The 16,369-nt window shown below is 43.6% G+C and overlaps 1 protein-coding gene across 2 annotated transcripts in view; it reads right to left on the reverse strand.

Annotated features, from left to right (window-relative positions):
* The window catches only part of DNAH2 (dynein axonemal heavy chain 2), a 127,023-nt gene that overhangs the window by 16,212 nt on the left and 94,442 nt on the right, over positions 1–16,369 (reverse strand). For both annotated transcript variants that reach the window (XR_011974069.1, XM_072641134.1), the window contains exons 51-70: positions 16,245–16,349; positions 15,467–15,655; positions 14,846–14,931; positions 14,137–14,267; positions 13,831–13,980; positions 13,185–13,352; positions 12,655–12,815; positions 12,253–12,392; positions 11,694–11,826; positions 11,440–11,579; positions 7,888–8,098; positions 7,031–7,147; positions 6,683–6,824; positions 5,594–5,763; positions 5,305–5,421; positions 2,510–2,674; positions 1,249–1,374; positions 781–929; positions 622–688; positions 156–306 (exon numbers count right to left, since the gene is read on the reverse strand). Coding sequence is in view for 1 of the 2 variants with exons in the window: in XM_072641134.1 (XP_072497235.1) it covers positions 156–306; positions 622–688; positions 781–929; positions 1,249–1,374; positions 2,510–2,674; positions 5,305–5,421; positions 5,594–5,763; positions 6,683–6,824; positions 7,031–7,147; positions 7,888–8,098; positions 11,440–11,579; positions 11,694–11,826; positions 12,253–12,392; positions 12,655–12,815; positions 13,185–13,352; positions 13,831–13,980; positions 14,137–14,267; positions 14,846–14,931; positions 15,467–15,655; positions 16,245–16,349 (2,818 nt within the window). In the remaining variant the exon portion in view is untranslated. The remainder of the gene's footprint in view (positions 1–155; positions 307–621; positions 689–780; positions 930–1,248; positions 1,375–2,509; positions 2,675–5,304; positions 5,422–5,593; positions 5,764–6,682; positions 6,825–7,030; positions 7,148–7,887; positions 8,099–11,439; positions 11,580–11,693; positions 11,827–12,252; positions 12,393–12,654; positions 12,816–13,184; positions 13,353–13,830; positions 13,981–14,136; positions 14,268–14,845; positions 14,932–15,466; positions 15,656–16,244; positions 16,350–16,369) is intronic.

The following is a 16,369-nucleotide window of genomic DNA, read 5'->3' on the forward strand; positions in this document are numbered from 1 at the left end:
GAACTTCCCACGTGAGGCTTCATAATATCCAGGCCCTAAACTCCAACCATGACCAACTGAAGAGATAAAGTTAAGTATAGAAGACAGTAAGGAAATCAGCCTTCTCTCCCTCTTGGTCCCAACCTCACCACTCTACCCATTATCCTGGGCCTAACCAATTCGGGTGACAGACTTGTTGAGAACAGGAGAGAGTGTGGGATCCAGATATTCCTGTACATTCTGCAAGAGCACTGGTTTCCCATGCTGGATGGCTCCTTCTAGGATACGAAGGTAATCACTCATCTGTTGGTCAATTACCTTCAAGCCCTGAAAATAAAGAAGAGGTGAGGGAAGAGTGCTCCATTACAAAAAGCAGAGGATAGACTAAGAGAGAGGGCCACAGGAAAGGACATGGAGCTTGGTTAAGTAGGAAATTATTTTATTTAGAGCAAAGGTGTCAAATTCCCAAGCCAGATTAAGATATAATTGAGAAATATTTAACAAAATCAATAAAAATACAATATAACATAGATAATGCTAATTAAGTAATTCTATTTAAGTTTGACATCACTGATTTAGAAGACTTAAATAGTTGAAGTCAGCCAGGAGGGGAAGGGACATGGGCAGGCCCTACCCATCTACCTGACTGCCCTCCATGTTCTTGATCCACTTCAGGGCCTGACCCTGGGGGTCAATCATCAATGCCCACCTGGAGAAGGAAGACAGGCTCAATTTACCTGAGTTGAAGCAAGCCCTAAGAGAGCATCAAGTCTTCCTCCTCACCTCACTAAGCCCCCTCACCTGTTACCACGAGTGACAATAATGCCATTCTCCGTGGAGAAGTTATCAGAAGGCAATCCTTGGATATTCCAATCTCGGACCTTGGTGGGGTTAGAGAGAAAGCTGTCGAAGGTAAATCCAGGTGAGCAGGGGACTTGCAGCTCGCGGATCTGTGCAAAGGAGACCCTGATATCTCAATCACCAAATCCAAATCTACAGCTCCCCATAATCTTATCTGCCTCCTTATACTCTCCATTCTCCCTCAAGATTATATCCCCATTCTCACAGCTGGAGCTGAAAGGTCAATCCTTTTTAGAACCTATATTCCTAAAAACATAGGCACATCAGCAGTCTGTCCCCAAACCCATAGCAAGGTTAAACCTTCAGCTTCCACTGGAAGTGACTGACCCTCTCCCTAATGGCCCACCAACCCAAAAGAACAGGACAGAGAACCTCCTGTATGAGGCTTCATATCCAGACTCTGCTCACCTTTTTGACCCAGATGTGGGAAACGATCTCATCACGATAGTTGGTCAGGAAGGGACCCATGTAGGACAGAAAGGCAGCTGCCAAAAGGCAGTCTCCTACAAGGTAGCCCAGGTCCTCCTCAAGGCCCTTAGGAAAACATGAGGAGGCACTGAAGACATTAAAGCATTCTCCTTGGCAAACTGTCTATGTCAGCAGGACTTCTTTAAAAGGCCCTCCGCAACTTATTTTTTTTTAATATTTAAAGTGTTTATTTATAGAAAATGTCATCAACGATCTTATTTTTCCACCCCAAGTTGTCAAAAAGAACAAGAAAAAAAAAGATTATAATTATTTAGTGTTTCCTCATCCTTTCAAATCCTTGTGAGCCTTTATCCAGTTACTCTAAAACTATTCAACCCCAGTATAAAATAATTTAGAAATCCCCCTCCACATTTTTATATTTATATTCTGAAAGTTCTGTCTCTCCTGTTAGACTGAAAAACCTTGAAAGCAAAGACAATGGGTTCTCCTTCCTTTCAAATTTTCTTAAGATTTTGTATTGGATTGCTTGTCATATGATACCATGTATCATGGAAATTAATATTATTCATTGGTCTTATCCTCTTGTATTAGACTATAAGCTCCTTGAAGAGAGACATTGTCTTGCCTGAACTTTGTATCTCCCTCAGCACCAAGCCACAATGTTCTATATTCAGTAGGTGCTTAATAAACAGATTTTTCTGCCTTTCATTTATTAAATGTCTACTGTATGCCAGGCACTGAGTTAGACACTATTTATGGGAAAGGCAAAAAATAAACATTTCCAACCCTTAAGGAATCTACATGCTATTTTATAGTCACATTTATTTGAGTGTGCTTTGTCCCAGTCAGCTTCTTGAGAGCAAGGATTGCATAATTTTTCATCTTTGTGTCTCTAGAATCAAGTGCTTTGTGTCCAATAAGGGTTTGTTAATTGAATTGAATTGAATGGGATGTCTGTTTTTTTCTACTTATTTCAGCATTTAGTCTAAAGTGTTCTGCACATGGAACATGCTTTAGTACATCTTGATTGGCACATCCTTTCACAAACCCAAGACATCTTTTAAAACATATAAATGTTCTCATCCACAAGACTCCCCTGACTTTCAACCCAAAGGAAATGAGGACTCTCCCTCCTTCCATTTTCTTGCCCTAACTTGAAGATTCTCCAGCTAGCATAATGGGAGTCCCTGTGGACACTGGTCAAGGAAGAGGAGGGAGCTCGCCCCTGGGTCCACCTCACCTGGACAGTTTCCTCCCATCGAGCTTTCTCGCCTGCCAGCCCAGACACCAGCATCCCAGCCCGTTCCAGTTTCAACTCCATCTCCTCTGATTTCTTCCGGAGTTCTTCCTTCTGGGTCAGTTTCTCATCGTATTGTTTCTTTAGCATCTCCAACTTTTCAGCCACCTGTGGGGGAGGCACAGAAGAGACGCACAGCAGACATCTAAACACAAGCCGTCACGATGTGAAGCATGATCCCAGATCCCTTAAGATTCTTTTCTCTTCTTTTGTGCGTATGGGATGAGGGTAGGAGGGAATAATCTTAAAGGGAAAAAGCCTCTAGAAATCCAACCACAGTCAATAGTCTCTTGAAGTTATATGAAAAATTGCATTATGATTCATACCCTTGAGTTCACTCAGTCAATCAACAAACAGAACCTCTTATGTTTCAGGCACTGTACTAGGCTATGGAGTACATGTTAATATACAAACATTTCCAACCCTTCAAGAACTCACATTCTATTTATATCACATTCTGAATATTTCACTAGACAAATATAGTAAATATACAAAGTAATTAAGGGGGAAAGGGAAAAGAAGGGAATAAGAATTATGTAGAGGCTACTATGTGCCAGCACTATGCTAAGCCCTTTACAAATATGATCCCATTTGATCCTCATAACCCTGTGAGATAGGTGCTATTACTATCCCCATTTTATAGGCGAGGAAGCTGAAGCCAAAAGAGGTCGGATGATTTACTCAGAATCACTTTCTGAGGCTGGATTTGCACTGAGATCTTCCTGACTCCAGGCTCAGCCATCTATCCACTATCCACTTAGCAATGGGGTGAGGGCAAGGAAGAAGTTGAGAGTAACTCTGAGGTCACAAGCCTGGGAGACTGAAGGAATGGTTCAACAGTAACAGGAAAATTTGGGAGAGGAGTAATTTTGGGAGGAAAGCTAGTGAGTTCTGTTATAGACATGGTGAGTTTGAGATGTCTCCAGGATATCCAGTTTGAAATGTCTAATAGGCAGCTAGTGATGCAGAATTAAAGCTCAGGGTAGAGACTGGGATTGGAGACATAGATCTGTAAGTCACTTTCATAGAGATGATAACTCAACCCATGGGAGCTGATAAAGTTACCAAGAATATACAGAGAGAGAAGTGAAGAGGGCCAGGAAACAGGGCCTTGTAGTGGATATCTACAATTAAGGAACAAACTATGGATGATGAGCCAGCAAAGGAGAGTGAGAAGGAGTGATGAGACAAGTAGAAAGAGAAACAGTAGGGTCACAATCATAGAATGATTGGTTGAATCGATAGATGATGAAATTAAAGCCCAGAGGTGAAGTGATGGTCACAGTTGTACGCATTGTACTCATTGCAATGAGTTGAACTCCTAGGGTCACAAAAACCTAGAAAGGAGAGAGAATCCATGAGGAGACATGGTCAGTGGTGTCAAGTGCATCAGAGAGGTCAAGAAAGATGAAGAATGAGAAAAGGCCATCAGTTTTGCCCATTAAGAGATTGTTGGCAGATTACTTGTTGTCTCATAAAGGGGGAGGGGGAGGGAAGAAGGGACAGAATTTGAAACTCAAAACTTTTGAAAAAATGTTAAAAATTGTTTTAACATGTAATTGGGGGAAAATACTATTTAAAATGTAAACAAAAAGAAATTATTGGTGAGCTGTCTCAGCTGAGTGAGACTGTTGAGACAGTTTACAAAGGGATGAGGAGTGAGAAGAAAGGAAGAAAAAGTAATCAAAGAGCTTTCTCCAAGAATTTGGTCAAAGGAGGAATGATATGAAACAGTGTCTTGAGTGGATGGGGGGGCCTAGTGAAGATTTTTTCAGGATGGGAGAAACAGGCCATATTAAATGCAGCAGGTAAGGAACCAGTAGATCAAGAGAGATTTAAGATTACAGGAGCAGAAGGGAATGTGATTGAAGAAGAAATTTGCTGGAGAAGACAGCAAGGGTTAAAATCAAAGCCACCTGCTGATCTTGACAAGGAGAAGGGCCACCTCAGTATAAAAGACTAGGGAGTGGAGAATTCAAAGGGAGATAATGTTAAGGGATTTAGAGATGGGAAACAAGGGTGAAGGAGCTCATGGTGAGTGACCTCAATTTTTTTCATCCTTTTTTTCATTTTCATCCAAATGGCCCAAATGAACCCATCAGCAGGGACATGACAGAATGCCAGTGGAAGTCATCATATTCCCAGTGGTCCAGGCATCCAGGATAGGAAAGGATAGGAAAAGACCTTTGAGATAGCATGATATCCTCAAAAAAACATTGACTTTGGAGTCAGAAGCTCCAAGTCCACGAATAGCCCTGTGGCCTCTTGCAGTCAATTCACCCCTAGGCTTTAGTTTCATCATCTATAAAAATGAGTTATATTCCATGAGTTCTAAGGTATCTGCCAGTGCCAATCATTCCATGATCTACACTTGTCAAGAAGAGGGGAAGCCAAGGCATCTGACTGTCAGGAATGGTTAGGAGTCTCCTAATTAAGTGCAAATAACTCCTAAAGAGGTTCCCAGCTCTTAAGTTCACATTTTGATGTAATTACAATTATCTATTGAATTACCCACAGATAACTCCTGAATTAATCCCTGGAAACCCCACCAATGGAGATCCATTCTTGACTCTCCTTAGCAATCCAGTGTTTGCTGAGACAATTGAGATCAGAGATGGATCCACACTAGAGGTGTAGAGGCAGAGGCAGAAATAGAGGTGGTAGGCTATGGGGTCAATGGGGATTAGGTGGGGAGACTTTGTGGGGTAAGTTGAGGAGAGTTGTAGTGAAAGCCTGACCTCGCGAAGCTTCTCCTGGGCTTCAGCTAGCGCTGCTTGCTTCTCCTGTAGCTGGGCCAGGGCAGCATTCATTCGTACCCTCTTAGGTTCCACCACCCGATAGAGACGCCCATAGAGCTGAGGGAAGCAATCAGGTTGGGAAACATCCTTACTTACGCACCCCCTGCTCATTCCTTTTCTTCCCCTCTCTTTACTTCTCCCAGTTTTCTCTTCCCCCACTCTTTTCTATCACTTTCTTCTCCCTCTAGTCTCTCTCTTTTTCCCTCCTCTTCCCCAGTCCTGACTTTACCTCCATGGCCCGGACCCACATGCAGAGAGATTTGGCAGCAAGAGAGACTCGGCCAATGATGTCAGGCTGAAAGTCAGGCTGGGCACAAAATGCTCCAATCTTCTTCAGTACTTTATCTGAGATGTTGTCTTTGTCAAAGTTGATCAGTGATTTGATGAAATTCTGTTCCCCTTTGGGATGGAGGATTCTTTGGACAGAGGATCTGGTTCAATTCATTCTCTTCCCCCCAACCCCAAAGCCTGGACATGGTGACCTTTGCCCTGGGATCAGTACCTCTGTCACTCTAAGTGTTCTTCTCCATTTTCCCTCTGCCCCCACCCCATATCTAATCAGTTACCAAGTCTCATGGTTTCTACCTTTGTAACATCTCTCCTATATGTTCCCTTCTCTCTGCAGGACATCACCTCACACCTGAGCTACCAATAGCCTGCTGTTTTGTCTCTCTGCCTCAAGTCTCTTCTCCGCTGTTGTCCATCTTCTACTCAGATATCAAATTGATCTTCCTCAAGCACAATGATCATGTCACCTCCCTATACAATCAATTCCAGAGGCTCCCTATTACCCCTACTATCAAATACAAAATCCTCTGTTTGGCTACTAAAGCCTTCCATAATCTGGCCTCCTCCTACCTTTCCAATCTTCTTACACCTTATTCCATCCACATATCCTGCAATCCAGTGGCACTGGCCTCCATGCTTCCCCTGGCACAAAATGCTCCATTTTTAGTGACTGTCCCCTATGCCCAATCCACTTATCTTCATCATCTCTGCTTCCTGGCTTCCCTGGTTCCTTCAAGTCTCAGCTAAAGTTCTATCTTTTCTAAGAAGCATTTCCCGATCCTCCTTAATCCCAGGGCCTTCCCTCTGTTGATTATCTCCAATTTTTCCTGTATATAGCTTATTTTTACATAGTTGTCAACATGTTGTCTCCCATTCCTCAAGCACAGAATAATGATAAATAAATATAGTATAATGATAAATAAATGCTAGTTGACTGACGGACTCTTACCACGGGATCATCTTTCTGCTCTTACTTTAAAAACCCACACTCCAAGCCACGAATTCAGCAACCTTTGATTTTCCCCTTTACCTAGCTGCCTTTTGGCCTCTGCCCACGTGGGCTCATTTCCACGAAGGATCATAACAGCCTGCATCACAGTTTCCACTTGGGTAGGTGGTCGTCCATATGATTTGATCTCTCCAATGTCCTTCTTATTCAGGGATTCTAAAGCCTAAGGGATAAAGATCAGTTCAGCAGGCAGGAAGATTGGTTTATTGGGTGGGACCTGGCTGAGAGCCCCACCCCTCCTGCTCACTCCAGGATTAGACTTGGGGCAGTATTGCTGAGGTCTTTAACAGGGAGTATTAGCAACAGCCACCCTTTGCCCCACCCCCACTCCCAAGTTCTTTCCCCCCTCCCAAACACACTCCTGGGTACCCTCATGGCCTCCTCCAGTGCAGGCAATGCCTCCTCCAAGTCCTTCTGGGCATTTTCTGCCAGTGCCTTGCACTTGACTTCCTCCACTGCAATCTTCTCACTATTAGCTGTCACAGCCTAGGAGCAGAGAAAAAGCAAGGCTCTTGGCTCTGCCTCCTTTTGCAAGTTATTAAGGCAGGCAACAAATCTGAGAGAATGTGCAACAAAAGAGGAATTGCCTTCTCTCCCACTTGGCCTCTTCCATGGATGTGAACAAATAGCTTGTCTTGGTCTTCTTTGTGTTTGTTCTTTCCTGAGGTACCCCAAATGGGATGGGATTGGGATTCCATCTCAAGATGAAAGTACCCAGGCAACTTTGTGAGTTTCAAACAGAACAATGGTCCTGGGAGGCTTCCAAGACAGACGGTAGGGGGACTCTCCATCACACAGTGATGAGCTCCCCTCCCACCTAACCTCACCAAACATCTACAAATCCACTGAAAGCAGGCCCATGCTCCTAACCCTAAATGGCTCCTATTACAAATTCCTAAAGAGGATTCAAAAGTGAAGCCTATGTAAACCCAGGAAATAGTGTTCCTTTTCATCAAGATTCCCTAGAAGATAAGACCTCTCCAACCAAAAGCAAGAATTCCCTTTATTGGACTGTTATTGTACTCTGTATCTCTCTTGTAATGTTCATTTGAATACGACTAGTTATTTATGAGTTTATTCTGCCTTTCCTACTTAAAGGAACTGAGATCATACCTTACTTATCTCTGCAGTCAGGTAAATAGACAGCACACCTACTGCCCTAAGCTGAATTGAGGGGCAGGGGCAGGAGCAGGGGGCTGGGGCTGGGGAGATTGCCCCTCCCAAACCTTTTGCTGCTCATCAGCTTCTCGCTTCTGCTGTACAATGATAACAAGGTATTCTTCACACTGTTTCTGGAACTCTGCCACCTTTTGCTTGGCCTCCTCAAGCTCCAATGACATCACTTGCACCTTCTCTCGAGTTTCATCAATCTTAAACAGCCCAGTCCGAAGCTTATTAGCTTGGTCTAATAGTTCCTGCTTCTTCTCTGTCAGTAATCTAAGGAGCAGAGTAAGGGTATGGTCATAAGAGGAAGCTTGTCCCCCTGAAAGGATCTGGTGAGAGGCGGTGATTGAAATCCCAGAGAAAAGGGAACAGGAAGCTGGTATTCCTTGGCCTCAGCCAATAAGAATTTCAGAGAGGTGGTTGGATCCAAAGCACTATTTCCCTATAAGTCCATCAAACCACTTCGGGATACACTAAAGATACCCCTACCAAGTAGTAATGTTTTGGGTTTCCTCAGTCCCCTCTACTATTTTTGAGATGCCAGGTGGGAAAAGTAGACATAGTGTTAAATATGGTGAAAAAAGGCATGAGGATGCCTGGGAGTGCATGTATCTATTTCAATAGCATCTATCATTCATTCTCAAAACCTTCCTGTCTCAACTCTTCCTTCTCCTTTCATAGCCAGCCATCAGGTTTCATCAATTCTTTGTTGGAGATGCTGCTTGAATTTGTAACTTTCTTCCCATTCCTATTGCCATCTCATCAATTCAGACTCATGCCTGGATTATCACGTTGCTACCAGTCTCCCAATCTGTATTTTTCGATCTATCCTAAGCACCACTAGATTAATTTTCTTAGAATATTATTTTCACTCTGTAACATTCTTGCTCAAAAATAAAAAAAAGCTTTGCACTAACTTTCCCCCCTCCACTGTCATTCTGTCATGTCCCTGCTGATGGGCTCATTTGGGCCATTTGGATGAAAATGAAAAAAAGGATGAAAAAAATTGAGGTCACTCACTATGAGCTCCTTCACCCTTGTTTCCCATCTCTAAATCCCTTAACATTATCTCCCTTTGAATTCTCCACTCCCTAGTCTTTTATATTGAGGTGGCCCTTCTCCTTGTCAAGATCAGCAGGTGGCTTTGATTTTAACCCTTGCTGTCTTCTCCAGCAAATTTCTTCTTCAATCACATTCCCTTCTGCTCCTGTAATCTTAAATCTCTCTTGATCTACTGGTTCCTTACCTGCTGCATTTAATATGGCCTGTTTCTCCCATCCTGAAAAAATCTTCACTAGTCCCCTCTTTGCACTTTCCCCCTTTGCACTTACTAACTAGCGTGAGATCCATAGCATAGTATTCCAAGGTCCTTCACAATTGGATACTGACCTTCCTCTCCAACTTTATCTTCTACTACTCCCTAACAGAATCATAGAGTATTAGAGATTCTGGGACCTTATAAGACTAAGGGTGTTCTTAGGTCATCCAGTTCAGCTTTCACAGAGGAAGAAACTATGGACCAGAGAGGTTCGGTGACTACAGATGAAGCCTGTTTTACCCTGGCTGGTTTAATCAACTATCCCTTTGTTCACTCTACAACCCTTGCCCATAATACTCTTCCTTAATACTTTTCCACCTTCTAAGTCCTACACATCCCACTCACTTCTTCTATGAAATTTACCTCCCATGACCACTCCAACTGACAGTGATCTTTCCTTCTTTTGAACTCTTAGAGCACACTTAACTGTCTGCACGACTTACTTGGCACTTAATGAATTATTCCAAGTCCATGCCTAAGTCCAAAAGCCATACCTTCTCTGAAAGGTGCATGAGGCTGTTTTATAAGCAGAAGTACTGAAGCACCAAGAGTACTAAAACTAAAATTACATTTAGATAGGTCTAGAATGGAATTTGTTAAGCTCTTTCTATGCTAAGTGCTAGGGATATTAATAGAAAAGCAAGACAATCATTGCTCTCAAGGAGTTCACAATCAAATTAGGGGAGACAACACATGTAGGAGGATTCAGCTGTAGGGCAGATGAAAAGATCTGGAGGTCTTTAAGGTAAAGAGGCAAGGTGGATGACATGTATGTATGTATGTATGTATGTATGTATGTATGTATGTATGTAGAACTGTACCTGGAAAACAAGGACCTGTTTCATTAGAAGCCTGTGAATGTTTAGGGAAAGAAGGAGAAGAAGCAACCACAAATTGTCTTCAAGTACTGGGATTTGTCTTTCTCCATCACTGAACTGGGAACACTGGGGTAGAATTTGAAAAGATGCAACTCTCACTTCCATATAAGAAAAAAAATCCCAACAACTAGGGAGTCCAAGAATTTCTTGGCAGCTTCAGGAGGTAGTGGGTTCCTAACTACTAAAGGTCCTCAAGGAGAGAGTAGAGGACCATTTGTTGGGGATAGTGGGGAAGAGTCAGAAGGTGGGTAAGGAGGCATCAAGGAAGCTGGGGGAAAATCAAGTTATCATCCCAGCGAAACAGCTGGGGGTGGGGGGAGAGACTGAGAATGCTGTTAATGTCCTGTAACCCCTGCGAAGGTACAGATTGGACTAGGTGACCTCTGAGAGATTTTCTAGCTCTGTGAATCTGTGATACTATATATTATCTTTTATTCATTAAAAAAACCTTTCACATTTAATAACCACCTCAAATTCAAAGCTCATATTTAATATTCTCCTCAGTATCAAGCACAGTATTTACTATCCTATCACTAACAGTACTGATCAATATATAAATGTTAAATGAATGGGATAACAACTCATTTCTGGTAGCACTTCATGATTTAAAATATGCTTTGCTCATGATGCAAGTAAGGCAAACAGTATCTTCACTCCATAGATAAGAAAACAGTTTCAGAGGGGTTAGGTGATTTGCCCAGTGTCACACGACTATTAAGTGGCAGAGCTGTGGCATAACACAAATACAATATATTCAGCTGGAAAGGGGAATTGGATAAGCAGACAGTTGGATATGGAAGTGAAAAGCAGCTGGGTAAATTCTGACTTTCAAAGGTGTATCATGGTCTGAAAGAGCCTGTGAAACACAGGTCCATAGAGTGGAAACAGCCAAGCAAGTGTTAGAGTAGGGTCAAGACTGAGGAACACATTCAGAAGATTAGGAGACTGAGGAACACATTCAGAAGATTAGGAGGCTGACAAAAAATGCTATCCACTTCCAGAGAGAAAACCGAAGAGCTCTGAGTGCAGACTGAAGCATACTTTTTTCACTCTCTATTTTTCTTGTTTTCTTTTTCTTTTTTGTCAAGACGGCTACTATGGGAATATGATTTGCATGACTTCACGTGTATAATGAGTATTATATATTGCTTTCCTTTTCAATAGGTGAGGGAGGTGCTGGAGGAAGGGGAGAGAATTTGGAATTCAAAACTTTTTTTAAATGAATGTTAAAAATAAATAGATAAATGAATGAATGAATTTTTAAAAAGATGATGAGCCCTGATCTCTTTCTTTCTGTCACCAGTTAAAGAACTGAACCCTCCCCCAACCCCTTCCTCAATTCACCATGATCTACCATCCCCCAAAGTCTCTGGCCCCTCAAGGATACAGATCTTTTTAACTACCCCATGTCTTCATACTTTTTGTATCCAGAAACGAGCTCCAGGTAGTTGGTGGGGGTGACATAGTTGTGTCTTCGAAGCTCCAACAGCATCTTCTGGGAGTACTGGGCCACTGACCAGTGCATAGTGACAAAAATCTGGGCAACTTTCTTGTGGATCTAAGGGCAGTAGGAGCAGGATGTGAGTGTGGACAGGACTAGGAAGAAGGGGCTGGAACTGGAAGAAGGGACAGAGGTCATTAGGGATACTGTCATAAGGAAAAGAGTTCTCACATTTTCCTCAGTCCCAAGGTCCACATCCATGAGGTACTTCTCGGCCACCTCCAGCAGGGCCTCCCTGGGCCACTCAGAGAACCAGTTGATGGTTGTACAGTTCACCAGGGCTGGGTATTGTCTGATCCAGTTCCTAGGGGTAAGGGGCAGTGTAACCTAACTCAAAGGTCCAACCTTGACTTCCCCAACCCCTGGTTATTCTCCCAGTCCCTGGCTTTACACATGTATATACAGGTGGCCATTTCCCTGAGGTAACCAGTCCTCAGTCCTCTAGTTCTTCTTTCCCAGTCTTTGCTTATTTTGGGGACCACACTCTCTTAAATCACCCCTACTATGCCAACCTTGGCCCCAGACCTTTACTCAACTCTCTCCTTCCCAGCTTCTGGTGCTCCTAAAAATCTAATGATCCTGAAAGGTGATGAGGTCTATTTGAGGGAAAGGGATCTGCCAGAAGAGTCAGGGACAAGACAAACAAATCTCAAAAGAAAGCAGGAAATCAAGGGAGGAGCCTCAAAGAAAGGGCATGAGACTCACAGAAAAGACATGGACAGGGACTCACCTGAAAGGATCCCCCACAGGGCTGAGGCAAAGCACAATATGCAGATTGTCCCTCACACGTTCAATGAGGTAGGCAAAGAGACTATCTGAGGTCTCAGATACCTGGTCCTGCTTGGCTTGGTCTATGATCTGTCTCTGGATCTGGAGGAAAATCCACAGTAGAGTCAGAAGGGCAGGCACCAAAGAAGCCAGGAAGGAAAGCGAGGTGGTATGGATTCCAGTAAGGCAGCAAGGGAGCCCAGCAAAGCCTCTTTCAGAAAAAGAGGATGAGAAAGAACAGTCTGACCACCTAACTGCACCAGGAAAAGAAATGATGGCATTGTCGGGGCCTTATTTAGTGTGGGGTCAGGTGTATGTGGGGGAGGTGTGTTTGGCTAGTAAGAAATGGGGAGTAGGTTAACACCTCCTCAAACTCGTCACTTTTGTAGAGGTTGGGGACCTCGCCGGAACTGAGAATGTTGTTAATGTCCTCCAAGAATGACTCGTCAGCAATCTGGGTGTCCACAAAAAGGAAGGAGGTGGCCTTCAGTTGTACCCCAGCCTGGTGGTAGAGACGCTTGATATCTGTGCATGGGGAAGGAAGCAAAAAGGAGAGATTACAACACAGTATTCTCAGTCTTCTACCATGGCCTACCTCTAGGGTAGAATCTAATAATAGAGAGGGCCCCAAATGACAGATCAGTAGAGGATAGAAAAAGTGATAGATTTACCCTTATTTCTTTTCTGGGACCCAGAATTCTACTCCCTCCCCCCTGCAGCTTCTGGTTCTCTTTACTCTACCCTTACCTAACTCAGGGTTGAAGGTATCACCTGTTTCCCTTGTTCCCAACAATCCTCACTCCAGCCCCTACTTCCCCTCAAGAAACCAGGCAACCAGTCCCTCAAGCCCAAGGTCTTTCTTATTCCCAAGACTCAACTCCCCAGCAGTCTCACCATCCCGGAACTCCTGCTTTCGATAATGCTTGGTAACTTCAATCTGGAAGGTAATGTACTCGCAGATAGAGGATGCCAAACGGGCGAGGCTCTGGCGCCCACTGCCTCCAATTCCCACCAAGAGCATGTTACCTCGAGGCTGTCCAATGACTCGCACTATCCGTGTGACTGTGAGGATGTTGAAAGAGATTCCACATAGCAGGACCACACATTCAATAATTGTTAAAACTCTCAGTGTCTCATCCTAGAAAGAGGGGTGCCTGAATCTGCGGTACAGACCATCAAGAAACTTAGGTAGGGCAAGACTTAAGCTCTCAGGGCAAAGAAGGTGACTTACTCAAATACGAAAGGGTCCATTTTCCAGATGCCAGATGGAATTTTCAGAGACTCAGGTTCCTATTGTTCTCTTCTCATCCAGAGCAATACACTGGCTAGTTCCCAGCCCCTCCAAAAACACTTTTTTCTGACCAACTGGGGAATTTACCATGTTCACCAGGTCCTACTTCCAATAAAAAAACTAACTTCTGCACCCACAGCAACACAGGGCCAGGAAGAGGAAAGAAGTTTATGAACTCTAGTTAGGGAGATGAAAAAAAGGAAACCCTTTTCCCCTGTACTGATAAGGATGAAAAGAGGGAAGGCTCACTGTGTTCAATAGCCTCTCGGAACAGCACCAGCTGTATTTGCACAACACCAGGGGACAAGTTGTACTCATTCAGTGCAGTCTCCATGGCTGTCTTTAGTACTGTCAGATCAACCAGGTCTTCATATACCTTGGGCTCTCTCATGAAGTCCCCTAAGCAAAGGGAAACCAGAATCTCAGTGCCTGTTCCTCCCTCCTCTCCCCTCAGCTACTATCTTCAGGAATGAAGGGTACAGACTCGAGTCCCCAGCTTTCACTCTAATCCTTGGGTCCCCTCGAAATTCCAATACCCAGAGACTTCCAACTCACCAAAGATGGGTGGGCGCTTGTTAGGACAAAGGTTATGGAAGGTGAGGTCAAAGAAAGTTCCAAGTTTTTCATTCACGATGCTCACAAAGGCCTCAGTGTCTGTTGTATCCACCAGTCGGTCAGAGAACACTCTGTTGGGAAAGAGTTAGAATATTGGGGGGGGAAGGGTTAAGAATAAGATAGAAATGGGGGATAATGAAATTGAAGCACACTGTGCTAGGTGCAAAAATTAAAAACATATTCAAGGAGTTTATAATCTAATATAGAGAGGTGAAATGTACACAAATGACTTTAAAATAGGTTAGAAATTAAGTGCATGAAAAAGGCTGTGTGGCCTAAGAGATATAAAGAGGCATTACTTTTAACTAGGGAGGATCAGGGAGGCTTCCTAGAACATGTGGCCCTGACCTGAGACTTGAAGGAAAGGAACAATTTCAGTGGATACAGATAGGATGGGGGTTTCCATTCCAGGCACTGGGGAGGTCTTGTGCAAAAGCATAAAAACAGGGGACAGGGGAACAAGACCTGGGAGCAGTAAGATATGAGAGATAGAGTAGGGATGGGGAAAGGAATATGGGTGTAGAGATATGAGGGAACAGGGATTGAGAAGAGGATACAGAGGATGTAATAGAAAGAAAAAGTTTAGAATTGGGGGCCAGACCTAGAGCTGAGGAAGACTTGGGCTGGATTTAGGTGTGGAACATCTCACCTGAAACATTCATGGATCCAGAGTCGGGTGATACTAGCCTTGGTATCATGGAAGTCCTTGTTGGCTCTAAGCATGCCCTGGAATACCTATTGCGGGGATGGGGATACTTGGATCAAACATTTATTAAGTGCCAACTATGTGCCAGGCACTTTTTACATATTATTTCATCTGATCCTCACAATAACCCTGGGGAGGTAGATGCTATTATTATCCCCACTTTATAGTTGAGGGCAGACAAAGGTTAAATGACTTGACCAGAGTCACACAGCTACTAAGTGTCTGAAGCCTGGTTTGAACTCAGGTCTTCTTGACTTGTGGACCAATGCTCAATGCACCGCACCACCTAGCTGCCTCAAAAATGGCCAATGGGAATTTGAAACACAAGATAGACAGGGAGTTAGTTTAAGATTTGCAAAGCATTTCACAAATATGATCTCACCTAGCTACTTCTAGGGATAAAGAGTGGATCAGGAAGGAAAAAGGGATGGGATAAGCTAAATTCAGTCCTCTAGAGTAAAGAGAAAGAGAAGATCTTTGGGTTGGGTTGGTCCACTTTAATGGATCTGATGCTAACGTTAAAGAGGTAGAGCCACATTTTAAGAGGTGGAGACTGGTTTTCACCTTAGAAATGTCTCGAAGATTGAAGAGGTAGTGAATTTTGGCAGGAGTGGGAAGGAAACGTTGTACCACAGTGTTGTAAACTTCTATGGTAGCTTCAGTCACCACATTCCCGATGGGCTTTACCTCTTCCTCAAAGTCCTGAAGCTTCTGATTGATCATGGTACCAAAGATACGGAGAATTTGGGATTCCTAAAGACACAGAGTATTATTGATTTCCAACTATCTGATCTTCTTGTCCCCCGTCTTCCTGTTCCTACCTTCCAGTCTTCCTAGGATCCCCATCTCATCACAGAATAGGGATTTATTTAGTTTTGGATTTGGAGTCAGGAGAACTGGTTTCCAAAGCTGCCTCTGCTGCGTTACCTGGAGACCTTGGGCATATCGCTTAAAATGATGGATAACAGTAGATGGCTTCTACAGTCCCTTCCACTCTCTATCTTTGAACATATCTATGATCACCACTCCCTCCTCCTGAGACTACATATCCCTTTCTACAACAGTTCCCAGCATGAAGCCCCTATAACTTCAGGGCACTGCAGAGTTGATCAGACAACAGTTCAAACCCTCATATACTCTAAGGACCTGCATACAACCCTTCCCAGCTTTCTCAGTTGCTCTTTGGTCTGACTTTCATTCTCCATTAACAACAGGGTTCAAGGGGCTCCTCCTGCCAGTTGCTTCTGATAGGCTATAACAGTTTAGCACTTCATCTTTTCCTTTCTCCTTCAGGTCTGTTCCCTTCCCCTCCCTCACCCAAAGACTCCAAACACTCCCTCACTGTGGGAAAAGTCATATTGATGAGATGAAATCTACTCTGAAGCCTTGAGGAGATGACTGTCCTTCCGCCTCCTGGAGGTCCCATGGCAGCCATCAGGAACATGTCCTGGTTTAAGAAAGATGAAG

Source organism: Notamacropus eugenii, chromosome 2, assembly GCF_028372415.1.
Source record: "Notamacropus eugenii isolate mMacEug1 chromosome 2, mMacEug1.pri_v2, whole genome shotgun sequence".
Classification (NCBI taxonomy): Eukaryota; Metazoa; Chordata; class Mammalia; order Diprotodontia; family Macropodidae; genus Notamacropus; species Notamacropus eugenii.